The sequence below is a fragment of the Nilaparvata lugens genome, chromosome 8 (assembly GCF_014356525.2).
Source record: "Nilaparvata lugens isolate BPH chromosome 8, ASM1435652v1, whole genome shotgun sequence".
In the NCBI taxonomy this organism is placed as follows: domain Eukaryota; kingdom Metazoa; phylum Arthropoda; class Insecta; order Hemiptera; family Delphacidae; genus Nilaparvata; species Nilaparvata lugens.
In genome coordinates this window covers 21543452-21561422 of record NC_052511.1, presented here as the reverse complement: position 1 = coordinate 21561422, position 17971 = coordinate 21543452, and the positions used below count along the sequence as shown (strand labels likewise).

The following is a 17971-nucleotide window of genomic DNA, read 5'->3' as shown; positions in this document are numbered from 1 at the left end:
ATTTGTTATATGACAGTCAAGTCCTTAGGATACATAGTTCTTGAGTTTTATGCGAGAATCCAGAAAATGGTACCTTTAAACCACCCCTACACCCATAGCACAGGGGGAAGGGGTGGGGACTTTTGATATGTTCACCTCCTAACTACCTCAAACAGAACTGCGGGGTCAAAAATTGTCTTCCCAACTTTACCCTGTATAATCTTTCCTTGACTGGACTACTAGGGTATTTCTATACAAGAGTTCTCATTTTTGTACTATAAAAGTGCGTTCTTATCCAACTCCTTAGGAGTAGCACCTAGTTTAACCTCATTCAACCTATTTTCTCATTTCACTTCTCAATTTCCCTTTTCTCCCATTCGTCTCCTACTCCTTGGTAGAGAGTTAGTGAGTTAGAGAGTTATTCGTCTTTGGTAGAGAGTTAGTGGGGAGGATATTTTTAATATTCTTCCCAAAGAATGGACATTGATATGTCCAAAGCTCCGCCAATTTATGTAGATGCATAACAATATGATTATTATCTATAGTTATTATATTACAAATTGCTTTTTCATATCATATACAGTTCAATAGTTATTTTCTTAGTCTATATTATGTAAATTCATCTATAACTTTGTTGTATTGTAAGCTATTGTATATAAGTGTATAAGCCAGTATATATTGTAATCTACATAAATAAAGTACTCAATCAATCAATCAAACTCCTCCCCCTACCACCTCTTCCTTCTCTTCCCCCTCTTTCTTCTCTACCATCACTTCCTCATCCCTCTCCTCCGTCTACTCCTCTAATCATGTTTTCTCTTTCTAACTTCTACTCTCCCTCCAAATTGTATTTTTTCATTCTCTTTTCTGGCTTTTTTCATTGTAAATCTTTTTATGATTTTTTAAGTCCTAAATCTCCTTTGTTGATTGACTTCTTTGAAATCCTTTGAAAAGACAAATTCTTTCTTCCAATGAGACAGATTAATAGGAGATTCCCGTCATTCTCTTTTCAAACAAGTAAATCCTTGAAAAGTATTTCAATTCCAATTCATCCCAGCTCAGGATGAAACTAGAAGATCCGGTCAAAAATACCTTAACAACCCACTTTACCCACATTCAACAACCTAGTCTAACTTGTAATCAACTCGTTAACATGAAATCATTTCAAGTGACTGCTAGACCACTCGTAAACATGGAAAGTCATGAGACAGAACTGTATTATTATTATTAGTGCCAGGCTACTGCTGTCTGCCTATTTCGAGCCACAAAAACAATTTCAGATCAGAGATGATTGTCAGTATTGTTACAGATATAGAAAGTGAAAGGCCGGTACCTCTTACTAGCAACACGGAAGTTAGGATAATAGTTAACGAAAAAAACTGTCCGTGAATCAACGTTTCGAAACTAGTTGAAATTTTGGTAGTCTAGTTGATAAACTAGTTGAGACGACATCGATAAAGTAGTTTACTCTTAACGGTTAACGTATTTGCTTAACGGAAAATAATGCGTCTGCATCCCTGTCACTTTGTTGTATTATATTGTCTACTACTTTCCTAGTCAATGAACAAAAATGTCAGTTGTATCCGTCCTATCTTGTTGGGAATTAAGTTGATGATTATTATTTCAACTAAATATTTGAGTCGTTGAAGCCGTTGATTAGATTTACTTCAACTAGTCGACAGTGGCCGTTACTAATTCAACATAATACCATGGTACCGATCCGCTTCTAAATCATAATTTAACGGCTCTAAATATTTCTATGCGTCTACCATTCACTGACATACTTGGGTAATTTAACTGCCGACTAAGAAAACATTGAGAATGTTTATGGTCAGATAGTGATGCTGCAACTATCTATTTTCTTCTGTATTGATGCTGCTATGGTTGACAGTTTATGTTTGGAATCTGGTTAGAAAACTGAGGAATAACGGACTTTGGATGGTTTGATGACCCATTTATTTAAACGAGGTTTCATAAGATATAGCTACATAAAAAAATACTTAGAAGCTACAAAAAGAATACATAGTGAGTGGACTAGGGTTAAGGTATTATCCTATGAATTTTCTATTCAACTTTTTTCATAAAGCATCAAACATTAATTTAAACCGTAGTTTTAGCTTGTTTGTTGAATAGTTGTCAGCTTATATTGTGGTATTCGGCTTTAAATAGTTATGAATGCAAAAATAACTATACTCAAACTAATGAAACTCTTGTAGGTACTAGAATAGTTGAAGATGTACATTGTGCTGTTCCAATACACACTAATTAAATAATGCTCATATAATCCGCTATCGAATATTGTTCCACTCTAGTCTTGAGACATCCCGTTCCTCATTATTTATTCATTATCATCTCTTCATAATCATGATGCTGATCTTACAGATTTTTGCTTACTCCTTTCTGCGTTTTGATTGCTATAAAAAATCATTGTATGAATTTCCCAATCTTGTTCAACGTATCATAAGTATTAAAAATATAAAGAGAAATTTAAATTGATTCAGTGTGATAATAGTCGTTAATTTTTATTTTATGACAGAATAGATTCGATTACGTCAAGCTTGAAAGTTTGAGAATTGAATTATTCTTTGGTGAGATTCATTTTCAACTGTCAGCATACCTTACGAATAGCATCAATGCTCCCCATTGAACTATAGATGACTGTTTTAAGTGAATCCCATAATCAACTTGATAATGTATATGATTCTATTGAATCAAGTCATAAATTGATATTCTCCGCTCGGAAACAATAGTCCAATGCAACGTAAATTGGTCGGTCACTATTGAAATGCCGCTTGCTAAGAATTTAGAAAGTTGCGCGTTCAATGATGATGATGATGATGATTATGATGGCAAATTGATCCACCTTGGCAATGAAAAGAGAGAGTTGTGGGCGACTGGCGATGCCAAACTGAGAGAGAGAGAGAGAGAGAGAGTGAGTGAAAGGACGATCGAATAATTGGACCAATCACAATCCTGAAATTGACAGGGCACTTCCTGTATTGAACAGCGAAAAAGTGCAACATTAAAATCGAGCGAGAAGTCAGCTTTGGAGAGGATTGTCAGCATTTCCTATGAATTACATCAATGCTTTCCATTCAAACAATGCTGACAGCTTTCAATGAATCATAGTACAGTGAGAGTGACTTTAAACTGTCAGCGTTTCTTATGAATAAACATCAATGCTCCCCATTCAACCAATGCTGCCAATTGAGAGAGTCAATCTCAATTCTCAATATAGTGGGAAAATGGGATGGATAATCTAGAAGGCATTGAAGTAACAAGTAAGATGTGATGGTTATCGGTAGCCGTCTCAATGTTGTACGGTGTTGCTCTGACATTTACAAATACAGTGGTTCCCCAGTGAAAGTTGAAATTAAGCTCTTAATGCTTGCATCAAACAAATTTCTTGCTATGCTACTGATGACTTTCATTTGATAACAGCACATTTTTACATTAAAAATATTTTAGTGTGTAAAGTGTATAAGATGATGGCACTTTAATAATTATAGTTTAGTATGGGAAAGGATGAGTTTTAGTATAAATCTGTTATTAAAATCAAAACTACCTTGATTTAGAATATATTAAATAAGTTATGTATTACCTTCGTACGACCTATTTGATGAAAGTAAGTAGCTATAATTCAAGATAAGCTGATTTTATTGCCTTGCCACATAAAGCCGATTAGTTAATTTTTATGGTGATTCTCCATTAAGATATCAAATAAAGTTTATAAGTCATTTCATTAAACTTTTCATTATATTATGAGGTTTATGATCATGAAACTTCAAATTGAGATTCATAGAATCTAATACATTTAAGAAGCCTGTCCAAGATTTAAAAAAAACATTTCCAAAGAACTCATTTTATAAGCGCAAATAATCTCATGCACTTGTTACGAGACTGTTATCCCTTCTTCTTAACTAATAATGATTGAATATTAAGATATCAATATTGCTGCAATGTGGAACAGCTGAAGGGTGGACTTTGTTTTTTGAGAAATTAAACAAATTCAGCAACAACATTTCAAAAGTATTTATGAATTTGCCCTCATGTCCTATACTCGATACACAATAATATAAATGGCATTCAAACACTATGCCCCATAAATATGACAGTTAAACAAATGATAAAGTATTATCACTGACAATACTTTTATCAAATTGATTGAAACCGATACAATTTTTATCGTAGACAATAAATTAACTTCATTACTATGAAGTTAAAACTATGGCTTTTTGTAGTTCTTATAGATGTAATCTTGATAGGAATACACTACAGACAAAAAACCACTGTAAATAGAAATACAAAATAATTTCAGTACCCTTCTTTGAATTATTTTATCACAACATGTTTCGGACATTCATGCCATTTTCAAGTCCAATAAATAATTCAAATAAGGGTACTGAGATTTGTATTTATATTTATATTACAAGTAGCCCTAAACAGAAAACAGACAAAAGAGTACTACTACTAATGTTTTAACTTGAGTTCAATCTAGTAGTTCAATAGTTTAATCACTATTCTGCTCGGCATATAATGTAGGTACACGGTTCAGTGGTTGTAATTCATTCGAAAATTTGATAAGCTATCAATTTCATTGATTATCTTGGGTTCAATTGCCGTTTACTTGCTTCTGCATTGATCTTCATCCTTTTCAGAAGTTCGTAAATATTGTATTAGCAACTTCGATAGAAGCTATCATTGGCTAGTTGCAGGCATGTCAGCATCTTTCATGATAAAGTTATGAGTGGCTAGTCTTCAATGAGTTTCATTACTACCATAGCATTTATCATAGTGTAAATATACAATTAGAACAATAGTAAATATATAATTAGTGTTATAATTATAGAGATTTAAACAAATTTGTTATTATGAATTTCGAAGTCAAATCCGTTGGTCCAATCCACAAAAGTATCAATAATCACAAGGTACATACGTCATAGTATAAGGTTCGAACTTACGAACATCTATAACCATAGGGTATATAGTTACTGTAGTATAGGATAGTAATAATGACAGAAAAATTCAGCTAATGAGATGAATCAATGATTATACAATTGGAAGAAAATTAGAATGGCTACTCGATATTATTAATACGGTCCAAAATAAAATAATTTATATTTGCATGACATATTTATGATACTTATCTATATTTATGGATAAATTACTATTAATTGAAATAATTAATGATACTTTTCAACAAGGTGTAATTAAGTAAATGGCCTACCGTCTACAAGTAGGAATAAACTATGACTCTACGAATATTGTATAATACTATTGAAAATAATGTGGGCGTTATCAGAAGAATTGCATTAGGCTACCGCTTTGTTTATCATTTCCGAGTCACCCACATTCATCATTTTCAACTAGCACTTGGATGAACTAGGAACATTCATCATTTAATTATCTAGGATCAAAATAGAAAATGATAAACACGATGATAGATTAGACAAATGGCTGCAGAAAAGAAACCGTTTAGAAAAGAAAACACCCGTTTCACACACTGGTTTACGACTCGGCTTTATACACTACGTACTGTCAGCATTGGATCAATGGAAAGCATTGATAGGGTTGTAGAGAATGCTGTAAGTTTATAGTGATTCTCATTAGAGAAGTGAAATTTATTAGACAGCTAATTTAGGACTGTATTCTATTCAGTGATAGGCAAAACACCTCTATAAAACAAGTTTCTCACATTTAGCATTCAATCTAAGCACGGATATATCTTCTCATCTCGGCCGAGGATAATATCTTCTCATCTATTCAATCCAGACGGGCCTAACATTCGAAACGTTATCGCTAATGTGATATTTTCTTGTAGCCTATCATTATTTATCAATTATTAGCATAACATTTATGAATGTGATTTGTCATAGGGGAAAATCAATCTCATTGAATTTTTAACACGTCTTGTGTTGATGGTATGTGGTGCGTTTTAATGGTTGAATTTCCAGAACGTCTTATGTTGATGAATTAATGTCGAATTTTATGGTTTGTGTTTGGAAGAGAATAAGGACGCTTTCTATATTGATATTCTATGATTTTAATACCATCAATCATTATAGTAGATCCTGCCAAACTATCAATGGTCATAATCCCATTTATAATTGTCTAAATCTTTTGATAGCTAAGTTATATTCAATTATTGTAATGTCATCTATATCTATTTTGTATATCCTCTTTTATTTTTTCCTCCATTATTAAACTTTTTATAGTCTATAGTACTATAATCTATCACCGACTTTGCCTCCCTTTCCGTAATGTGTCTTATAAGAGATTTTGATTCCTTCATCATTTATGTATTCGAACATCCGAAATCTCGATCCCTGATGAATCAAAATTGATATCAATTCTATGATAAATCCCTCTTGAAGCTGAAAGTATGGAACTTTCCCAATGCACTACAAATATCCAGTGTTTTCGGTTGAAATTAGAAGTGTTGTGCCATTCTTCATGTCAAGTATTTGTACATAATGTGATAAATAAATGAATAAATAGATAAATAAAATACAGAGTTTCCTTCAATATTTATTGTTAAATGAAAACTTTTCTTATTTTCTATTTTTATTTATTCTTATTTTTTATCTCCCTATCATTTTTATGATGTACTTATTGCATGAATGAATAAATAAATATCAATTTAAAAAAATCGAAATAATCTTATTATTTATACAGGTCCAAACTACTTTAATTTACTAGCACAGTAAATACGCAAACAATTTCAACTGTAGTTTAAAAGAATATGGCGACATTGACCTGCTTTCAAATTTCACGACAAAGATCAACTGCAGTACAAACAGTGATTTCATCTGTCATCTAGATCAAACATAAGCAGGCTGTTTCTATGCTGAAGATGACTTGATACACATTACATTGAAATATAGACCTCATACGTCACTCATGTAGTCTGAATTCATGTCTGTATTGTTTGATATGAAGGTACCACACAATATTTTAGTACCTGTATATAGTTCTGCTCCATATGAATGTATCGAATGATTAAATTGAAGCTTCTATCACACGTTTAGGTTCAAATATATACAGTTTTACTTCAAATGAACGAATATCATTGTTCAGTTTACATTTGTAAGACACATAAATCAGTACATACTACTTATGTAGTTATACTCCAAATGAATGTGGATGATTCAGTTTACGTGAAAGAATTTAAAGAAGAGAAAGTTTAGAAGTCATATTTGGTTCAAGGATGCTATGTGCAAGCATGGCAACAATAATCACCAATTGTTAAGATGATGAAGATAAGAAGAGAGGAATAGTAAGAGAGAGGTTTAATGTGATCTGTAGAATTATGGAAATTCGTCGTCAATGTGGAAATGTCAGAAACGGGAATTCAGGTTCAAGGTCATTCAGTACAAGGAGAGTTTTGAAGGTTAAGGTTAAGTTGAATTCAAATCTCTCTCATTTTTCCAAATAATTCACCCTCTTGGTAGTTGCATTGCTTCTGATATGTATATAAAGTTTAATTTGAATTTAATATTTTATCTACAAAGGTTTAATCGTTTGAATTGGAAATTATAGATCATCTATCAAATATCAACTAAAGTAGCCTATATTGGAGCTTATATTGGTACTGTTGTACCCGTACAATTTTATAATAATTTTTCACATCATATCTTGGTTGTCAAAAGGAAAATTCTTACAAAGAGGAAAACAGAATAAATCATACAGTCAGTGAGTATAGAATGTAACTACAATGTAGATCAATTATTACATTCTATACTGCATACAGTTGAACAATGAGCAAAGTTGTCATAAAAGCTTTCTCCCAAGAAGGCCCTTTTCAAATAATATGCTATTCATTTTGGAAAAATTTGAATATTAAGAGTTTTGTCGTTTAAAGGTGGATTTGCACGTATCAGTATCAGTGTCCGTGTTGTCGCCGGCCGAGTAGAAATCCTCCCATTGAAACTCATTGCAGAATATTTTCACTGAACCGGAAACGCACACTGATACTGAAATGTGGGAATTCACCTCAATATTATAATACTGGTTTGTTTATGTTGGGCAAATGTTGCAAATATCGTACCAAAAGTCCACAACCTCCACTATGTCTTTACACAGGCCTACTAGAGAGTATTACATTCAATTCTTGATAGTGAAAATTTTTATTTGGATACATCATTGTGATTCTCCACTTTCAAGTTTGACGATAAATTAAAAACCTCATAAACGATCATCCCAAATTCTCCAGAACCTCCTGTTTTTCCTTATATTCTTTCCTCCCTGATGGCCCGCTAACGCCGGCCGGGTTGGTCTAGTAGTAGGAGCGTTACAAACATTGGTTTGCTAGCATCGCCTGGCTCGTGGGTTCGAGTCCCTCCGATGGCATGGACGTTTGATATCTCATCAATTTCATTCACAAATGCACTTTCCAGTACCCAAGCACAAGTGAAAAGCTCATGTGAGCATCATCCGCAATAAAAAAATGCAATGAATATCTTCTCTGCTGAGCAGAATTGGAATATCGTTGGAGTGTTCATACATTGCTCTGATGAAAATTAGTGAATACTCCCTTGGGAACCGATTGTATTTTTTTCTGTCCGTCAAAACAGTAGTTCATTAGACAGCAGGGCGTTTATGAAATGTATGATTGATTGATTGATTGATTGATTGATTGATTGATTGATTGATTGTTTATTGATTGTTTATCACAAATGACAATGTATTGCCAGGTCTTGCAAGAACCATTGCATACTAGCACTACATTATAATGGAAAAAATAAACAATTAACATATTCAGAACCCCATATGTATGGGGTTCATCTTCGACCATGCTACATTCATAAATGTTACGTAAGTTCACAATAGCTAAGAGAATGAAAAACTAAATTTTTAAAATGCTTAGGGTGCTGAGGGTACCTGTACTGAAAGTGAGTACACAGTCCTTAATTGGCCTGAATTTTCAGGTTGAAAACGGCCCTGAGAATTCAGATTGAAAACAGTTTGTATTGTCGCAGTGTCCCAGTCCATATACGTTGTAAAATTGCGATAATTACTTTGTTGTGATAAGCACTCAGAAAACAGCTGAGTTGAAGTGGAGAACGCGACGTCACATTGGAGAACCGTTAGTACAAGTAGGCCTACGTGAGTCTCATTCATGAGAAGGCTAGCCACTATTTGGTAGGCACCAGCCTTTCAAAAAAGAAGAAGACTTTGAACTTGAACTGCTGATTCCTCCACGTACTGACCTCTCTATTGTATTTTGTAGCTTCTTTTGGAAGGTCTATTTGCCGGGCGTAAAAAATAGAGACGAAAACTATATTAGTGATGTGAGCGGGCTCCTGACACACAATTAAAAGGTTGACTTCAATACAAGAAATAGTCTCTTGAGTTACTTATTCACTGGTAGAAATAACGTTAAATTCTTGTTTAAGAGTGTGATATAGTAAAGATATTTTTCTCGGACCACTCCCGTGATTCGGATGGACATGTTTAGTTGTCGGTCCCGGCTGCCTAAAAAGCGGTCGTTTGGTCATGTTAGAGGCCCTGTAATTGATCAGTTGTGACCTGCAAACTCTAACGCCTAAGAAGAAACAGAAGAAGACGAAGAAGAAGAAGAAGAGAAGAAGAAGAAGAAGAAGAAGAAGAAGAAGAAGAAGAAGAAGAAGAAGAAGAAGAAGAAGAAGAAGGAGAAGAAGAAGAAGAAGAAGAAGAGGAAGAAGAAGAAGAAGAAGAAGAAGAAGAAAAGGGAGGTGAAAGGATAAGGAGAGGGAGAAAAATTGAGAAGAAGGAGAAGAAGCACAAAAAGAAGGAGTATGAGCTTAAGAAGGAGTATAATGGGAAGTGGAAAAGAATGAAGGAGAAGAAGAAGAAGAAGAAGCGGAGGAGAACGAGAAGAATGAGGAAAGAATGAGAAGGAGAAGAAGTAAGTGATAGTGAATCACCTGTATATAAGTGACAGAAGCCGGAAGACATGGTTATGTTATGAGTTATGGATGCCACATAGCCAGCCTACCGTAACAGGCACAAAGTGTACCACTTTCATTGGTGTACGAGTCTGCAGAGCGTCTGTCAAGAGTCTGCATAATACTGTACAAATAACGCAGTGACGTTCTCTCGGTACGTCTGTTGAAAGGGTGATTGATGGAGGCCATCTCCACTAACTGGCAGATTTTAAAAGTTGAAAGCACTTCTCGGTGAATCGGAGTTTACCTGAAAGTGTAGGTCCAGTCATTTATCATCAGATTCCTTCCTTTGCATTACACAAGCACAAGCACAGGACTTGGAAGGAACATGAAACTTGTCAGAAAATATTCACAGTAGTTACAATTACCAAGTAGATAAAATAGTATGCATTCACTGTTCTTCTTTATAGTTTATTTCAAATGATATTTCTTATTACTAATTCTTATTCACTCCATCAAATCTGGAACTCTGCTACTTAATACTTTACCAGTAGGCCTCCCTCAATACAATTCCACTCATAGACCCAATCAAATTCCAGTTAACTCTCCTACAGTCTAGTATGATTACTAGATCTAGATCAGTACAATTATTGGATCTAGTCTGCTTACTACTCCTCATTACTATATTCATACATTCGTTTCTACTATACCCACTATACTATGCCTTATTCCAAAAATGATTCTATGAATTTTCATGTGCTAGCTAACTCTATAGTTCAATACTTCACTAGTATCCAATTTCATCTTTACCTCTCTCTCTCTCTCACTCTTCTATTAATTCGTTTACTTTCTACTCCTATTCACTATTCTATACTCTTCTACTCTTTCCGTTTCCACTAATGCTCCTCTCAACATCTTTCCACTATGAATATCAAAATCAAGCTCTGCTGCACTAAATCAGCACCTCAGTATACCTGTATATTATCCTCCTGTTATGATGGTTTACTTTACACTCCTCATTCCTTGTAAACTCCATATCTAAATTGTAAAGCTATACTTGTAAGTCGCTGACTCGAGCTTAGCGCAGCATAGCCATCAGCAAGATTCGGCTATTTAGAAATGATTGTTATTACTATTATCATTATTGGCAGCGGCCTAGATTTGCTGACACACGCGCAAGCGCGCAACAGAGCAGGTCCCCGTTATGTGAGCGCCTTTTTAAACCGCCGTCGAGTTTAGTGAGCCTAGCCAGCCAGCCACACCCCCGGTTTCAATTTCGCCATTTTTCCACGCCAATGCACTTATCGCCTCCGGTTTTTGCTCCAAGAAAAAGTGGATTTGAAGATTTGGATTACTGTGATAGGTCTACTCTTGTTGCGTCCGTTTTGGTATAATCGGCATAAAAAACGACATGAGATAGTATGAGGAGCAAGCTGAAATCCGTGGATGCGTGTCGCTTCTAACAGCGTGCCAAACTACACGTTCAGCAGATATGGAATACTGTGATTTTCTTTGGTATCATTTCATTGGTCCAATTGTGGTTAGGTGGATAAGCAGTTATTAATTCGTTTATCTAACATTTCATTTTGGTTGAGTTCGTTTTTGCTACAGTAACTATATGAAACATGTTTTTCTAGTTACTGTAGTTTTTGCTAAAGGTATGGTGGACTTTCATTTGGTATACTTTCATTTGTCCAATTGTGGTTTAGCAAATGTACTGTCATTACTTCCTTCATCGATCATTTTGATCAAATACAATAAAAGTCAGTTTTTGCTAAGGAGGATGGATTTGGATTAATATAATCGTTTCATTTTGTCTCTCAGGGTAATTTTATGTTGGTTATTGGTCCAGGGGTATTGGGGTTGCACACATACTCAATATCCACCATTTTTTTCTATAAAAATATTGACTCAAAAAGAAACCAAATCCAAACTAGATACTTAAGTCAAGGTAGAATAATCCTACAAGCCTACCATGACCGCCTACTTGATCAATTGTTTCCAAATTTGCCAATAAAAACTCATATTGACTCAATAAGAAACCAAATCCAAACTTGGAGTAGAATAATCTTAATAGCCTACTTTGCCAGCCCACTTGAATTGTCTTCAAATTTTCCAATTAAAAATACTGATTACTTTGATTATGTACAGTATAGTATAAGTACAATAATAGTATTACTCTAGTTCAATTCAAGCCCGTTGAAGCAGAAATGTGGTAAGAGGTATAGGTCCAATGTGGAACTATTTTTTTCTACAAAAGTCTCCAAAGATGACGCATTGGGAATGTAGAACTAGTCCAATAAACAAATGAATCTCCTAGGATTGTTTCTCATTCAAGATGTTAATCCTTTTCAAAGTTATTTCAACTGTAGCCCACTCATCTCACATCATTAGCCACGCACAAGCCTAGTGCTCATGTAGGCATCATCATTGCAAAAAATCTGCACCACTCGTGGTGTAGAGAGTCGAACCCTAATGATATTGAGTTGAAGATTGATATATTACACAGATAATGATACTATTCAGTGCGGCATTCAATCTGAATAATAAATTCGCAACACAATTTATTACGGCAAAATAATAACCGTTGTAAATGTGAAAGTGCGAACTCCACAATCATCTCAACGCCGGCCTGGTATGCTGGCTGATTGATCAGTAAACTAGTTTCGGCCATTCACTGACTGACTGACTGACCCAACCCTCACTGACTAGTCACTGACTAAGTCAGGTCTCAGGTGAGAGAGACGCGTGTGACTTACCATGCGCGTACGAGAGTCCACACAATATATTCTTGATATAGATATTATCATGAGCATACACAATATATTTATAAAGACGGATACAGGTATACGAAATAATTGGAGTAAAAGATATAGTTAGCGCGAAATGTCGTAGAAAGTGATCTTGTTTTTGAAACGCACCCACATAGAGTGAGAGTAAGAGAGAGAAGTGCAATGGTATTTTAAAGCTTGCTTTCCCAATCTTTGAGTGGGTGCGGTCAAAGATTCTGCATTCTCCATTCTTCATCTCCTCGAAATTTCTCAATACGTTATCATTTTTCATCTCTCTTGTCGGTTGGACGAAATGAAATCAAAGTTCACGAATCATAATGTAGAATATTATCTCTACTAGCTCCTTCAATTTTCTCCTTCCGAATTTCTTAATCCTTTATCAATTTTTATCTCGCTTGTCAATTTAATTCATTTATTATTCATTTATTGTATAAAACACTATAATCATAATACAATAGAACATGGAGGAAAAACTAGGCTGAGCCTGTACTATTTCTCTCCAAAAATTTTGATAAAATGTTAATGTTGTCCAAAAGGTAAGGTTATATAGTCACACACTGCTTCGTCACTCGATTTTCGGTCCAGGAATAATGAATTGAAATTTTGAATTTTGAAGGCTGATGTTATACTCTAAATGAATCACAGAATGTATCACAATTGAGTAAAATCTATGGGAGTTGTTGAATTAAAATATTGCTTACCGTGGTATCATTCTTCTGGCCTATTAATTTCTTCGGGGTTTTTAATTCGTAATAATTTCCCATCTCTCTTCTTGAGTGGATGAAATCAAGTTTCACGAGTTACGTATATTTTCTTTCTTCGTGATCTCTCGGAAGAAATTGGATCAAACGTTCTCATATCGGAATAATTCATTGTAATCTGGCTCGTAAATGATTAGAGGAACGGGAAGTTATCGGTGATTAATGTAATACTGTAGTGTTATTTATCTTGTGAGATCAAAATGGGGCGGTAGGTGATTGTGAAGTGAAATTTGTGTGTGATTGATTGAGGTGGGTCACTTTAGGGTTAGGCTCGGCCCCCTCAAAGGTCTATTGTTTGGGGACATGTCTCTTTCCATGATCCAGTTGCTTTGAATTCAAATATCCGTTACAAATACAATTTTGTGAATATGAAAATTTATTATTCAGAGACTATGAATAGTATTTATCCTCCCAATATGTTTCCAGAGTCCAGTTGTGTTCCAGTTTATATTCGTTGCAAGTGCAATTCTGTATAAATGAAAATATATTGTTCAGCGACTATGAAATGTATTCCAATAGCAATAGGTAATCCAATTTCTCTTGTTTGGTATTTGATTGGAAGTTAATTTTCATGAACATCCTCTTCTATGAACTTTCATGTGGAGACTGAAGTTCGGTTGAATTTTTGCGATTTACTTATTGAAAATAAAATACAACATACTCTAGTAATATGCAACTATTTAATACAAACTAGAATTATTAGTAATATGCAACTATTCAATACAAACTAGAATTATTAATAATATGAATTATAAATGGGATACAATAATCAATTCTCTGAGTTCTCTTTAATATTTTATCGAAGGGTTTCTTGAATTTTTACAATTAACATGTGATTTCAGCTTTCCTGCTGTTGCTGATTGATTTTTTGATCTCCAGGAATACAGACCTACTCTTACTCAACTTTTTCAATAATATCAATAATTCAGGGTCACTGGAATTCAATCCAGTTGCCAGAACGGTGATTTTAGTATTGTTTTTAAAATAATTGTTGCTATTAATAGATTCAAAATGCAGTCTCATCACTTCACTTGTGAAAATTGTTCTCAAATTTACAATGACGATTCTGTTGCAATATGGCCTGCTCTAGATTCGAACAATATGTAGTAAAATTGTAACTGGACTACTTTCTCAGTTACGCAATTTTTTATTATAATATGAGCAAATCTCTACGTTTAGAAGATCTTCTAATTCTATGTTCTTGGTTCAGTAAGTGATGTTGCATATACATCTATGGATAATTACATTTGAATGTGAAATGGGCTATGAATAGAAAAAACCATGATTGTTACATTTATGATGAATTTGAAGTTTCTGTATATGGTTTGTGTATGGCTTTTGCATATATATTTCATGGCTTCTAACTTGTGATTTTATAGCCTGTGTAATTGTAGGCTACTAACACTATTTCCAATTTTGAAGCTTAATATTTTCTGCTATGTAATCACTTATTAGTAATTCAGTTTACTCCTGAATTTCAATCATCATCAATCACAATAACCAAATAAAGGCAAAATATTATAATAAATTGTTGCGTATAAGGTATAAAATGGAGAATCTAGCAATCACTGACCAATGACAAAGCGACATTAGTGACGTAGAAAGCTTCCAAATTCAAGAAGCCAGCTGATTGGCTAGTGAGTTCGAGAGCCTCCATTTTATTATTTCGACTAATCAGAAGCAAGGATTCACATCAAATTGGTAGTGCTCACTTACCAATCAACTGTTGCTTTTAGCTGCTGTTGATTTCAAGAAATTTACTTCATTTTAATGATTTTTCTTACGTACATGTATGGATAAACTACTATATCCTAAATGAATTTTCAGAGGATTTGAATTTTAATTACATATCCGAACTCACTTTAACTCTATTAACATATATCTCATATTTTGGTGGGTGTCAAGTAGGTCAGTAGTGTTTAGAATGACTATTGACGACATTTTTCGAGTTGGTTGGGTTTCAAATTTATTAAAAGGATATTTTGAGAAAATGATTTAACAAATAATACTTCTAATGGAAACTTGTGAGTTCGATTATTGTTAGTGTTTTGGTTCAAAACGTTTATGAATTTAAAAAATGTGTTTCATCCATTTTTTTACAATCAAATACGTTTTATTGTCGATCACTTCAAGTTCAGCCTCGACTTGAAATCCCAATTAGCTAAGGATGACAACTTTTGAAATGTCACCAAAGAAGTCCACTTATTTTCGTCACAATTAAGCAATTTATATTGATGTTTTTTCTGACGATTCTGCATAAATCGGCTAAATTGTAACAGTATCGAGGTCACTCTACCATTTCTGGTTTTGCAAAAACGCTGATAGAAAACAGTTGAATGTTATTGAAATACTTCAATAACATCAGATACGGCTCCAATTCTTATCCACTAATATCTTCTCTTGTATCAAGGTTAGGCCTGATACACGAACTACAGTTCTGACACGAATGTATTTGTGTTCCACGAAGGTCACTTTTTTAGTACACTATCGAATTGATAGTTTGTGATATTAGCTGTTACTTGAAGAGTAAGGTGTCATTTTCACGATTCGGATTGTTCCTATGATATTAGTTTCACTTTTCTGTCTCTTGAAGTGATGGATATTAATGTCAAGAATCAAATATTACTTCCAAGTTGGTGTTTGTGAAGTGCATTGAAGTGTCTGTTTTTTCATAAACGAGACGTATTTGTTTTTTCTCATAAAGGTGTCTATTTTTTCTCATGAACGTGTTCATTTTCCCTTGAACGGGTTTGTATCTCTCATAAAATACGTGTTATTTCAATAAAAACTTGTTCGACTCTTCTTATTTGACAATCAGTTGAATTTGCGTGGTGGAGTATTTGACAGTTTCCTTTGAAAATGCATATAACCAAAGGAGAGCGCACATCGTCTCGTAAAAGAAAGGTAATTGTAAATTCGTAAGAAATTTATATGTTAAATAATTCTTCAATCAATTTAATAAATTTTATATCGGTTTCAGAGACGTATAGAAATGTTGAAAAATAACTTTTTTTGAATGGTAAAGTTAATGTAATCCAGCTATTTTCAGCTTTCTCATGTCAAAAGTATTAAAAAAGTGACTAAATCATTTCCTTTGTTGCGTTGTTGCCACTATTTGCTGTGCAGAAGTCTTCAGAGTATTTAATAGCACTCAAGAGTATTCAACAAGCTGCTAAGTCGTGATGGATCAAGAAATTCCAGACCAGTTTTGATTTTTTGATTCTAGTTTCAATCCATCATTACGGAGTAATAATGAAATATTGTGTTATATATTTGTACAGAATATAACATTATACTGTGTTGGCAATGAAAATAACACATTTATTCTAATTCAAAAAAGGATTCAAAATACAGTACTTAGAATGCTATGCAAGAATTTTCCAAATTACAGGATCCGAACACAAGTTTTATGTGAATTATTCTCGTTCGTCACAGACGTCACTGATTGTCATTACAGTGTCACAGTCACAGGCAAACGTGCAAGTGTCACGTGACTAAAATGATTCGAAACGCTTTCCCGCCAGGATTTCACAATCAACTGATAGAGTTTATTGCACTCATGTCCAATCGTACTCACATTTCATGGAAAACAAGAAATGATTTTACGTTGGTTTTTTCGGAAATTTCTAGTTTGTTTAACATTTCTGGCAAAGTAGCAATAGATTGTTGTAATTTTGGGGGATATGATGATAAGTAAAAGAATGAATAAATGAATCTCGCAATAGATGTGATTAAGATAATATATATCGATTATAATAAATATGGTATAATAAAATAATAAAGCAAGGAAATTGAATATACATCATGATAGTATACAACATGGTAATGATCAAGTGGATAGGGTTGCTTTCCATAAAAATTCAGAAATCTTTAAAGAATTAAAAATCGAGCGAAAACTTGGTAGAAAATAACTCCAAACCAAATTAAGTCATAATAATCAACAGCTTCTCGGCTAGGAATTTGAAACTGTTATTACAATTTCATTTCCAGCTCGCGAAGAAATTTTTATTTCACCTGGAAAAATGCAGTTTATAGTGATAATTGGTAGCAATTTTATCACGTACAGTAGCTCGTAAATTGCTGGAAGTGAAGGAAATGGTAGTCTTCTCTAAACTTTTATTGACTTCTTGTCTCTTTCTATTTGCCTCGTTCGTTGGGCTGCATTCCTTGGCATTCCGTTCTCTCCTTATATTTTATAAACTCCACCATGTATCAAATCTAGTAAAATTACATCCTTTTCTAATTCACACTATTGTTTCTATTTATTTTTCCACTATTACTTTTTCTGCCTGCTCTCGTAAACATTTTGCGCACACAGTTCTGACTACTCCCGCTTGCACGTCTATTGGAAAAGTGAAATCATAACCCTATTTCGGACTTTTGAAATGTTATTAAATTCGGGAGAGAAAATAGTACAAGGAGTATCCTTAGTTTTTCTCTCCCGATCAGTGCTTCTTTGTAAAATTTATGTATAAATAAATAAAATTCATCTATACATCTGAAAAAATTAATGCTTCGAGAACGAATAAATGATTAAGACACAATGCGATGACTTCATTTAACTGCGGTTACC

At 33.8% G+C, this 17971-nt stretch overlaps 1 protein-coding gene across 2 annotated transcripts in view; it reads left to right on the top strand.

Annotated features, from left to right (window-relative positions):
* The window catches only part of LOC111064424 (protein dimmed), a 76313-nt gene that overhangs the window by 18468 nt on the left and 39874 nt on the right, over positions 1–17971 (top strand). The window contains exon 1 of one of the 2 annotated variants that reach the window (XM_039434245.1): positions 15791–16302. The exons of the other annotated variant lie outside the window; for it this stretch is intronic. Coding sequence (XP_039290179.1) covers positions 16258–16302 — 45 coding nt within the window. The 5' untranslated portion in view covers positions 15791–16257. Of the gene's footprint in view, positions 1–15790; positions 16303–17971 lie in introns of those variants that run through there. 2 annotated transcript variants of the gene reach the window in all.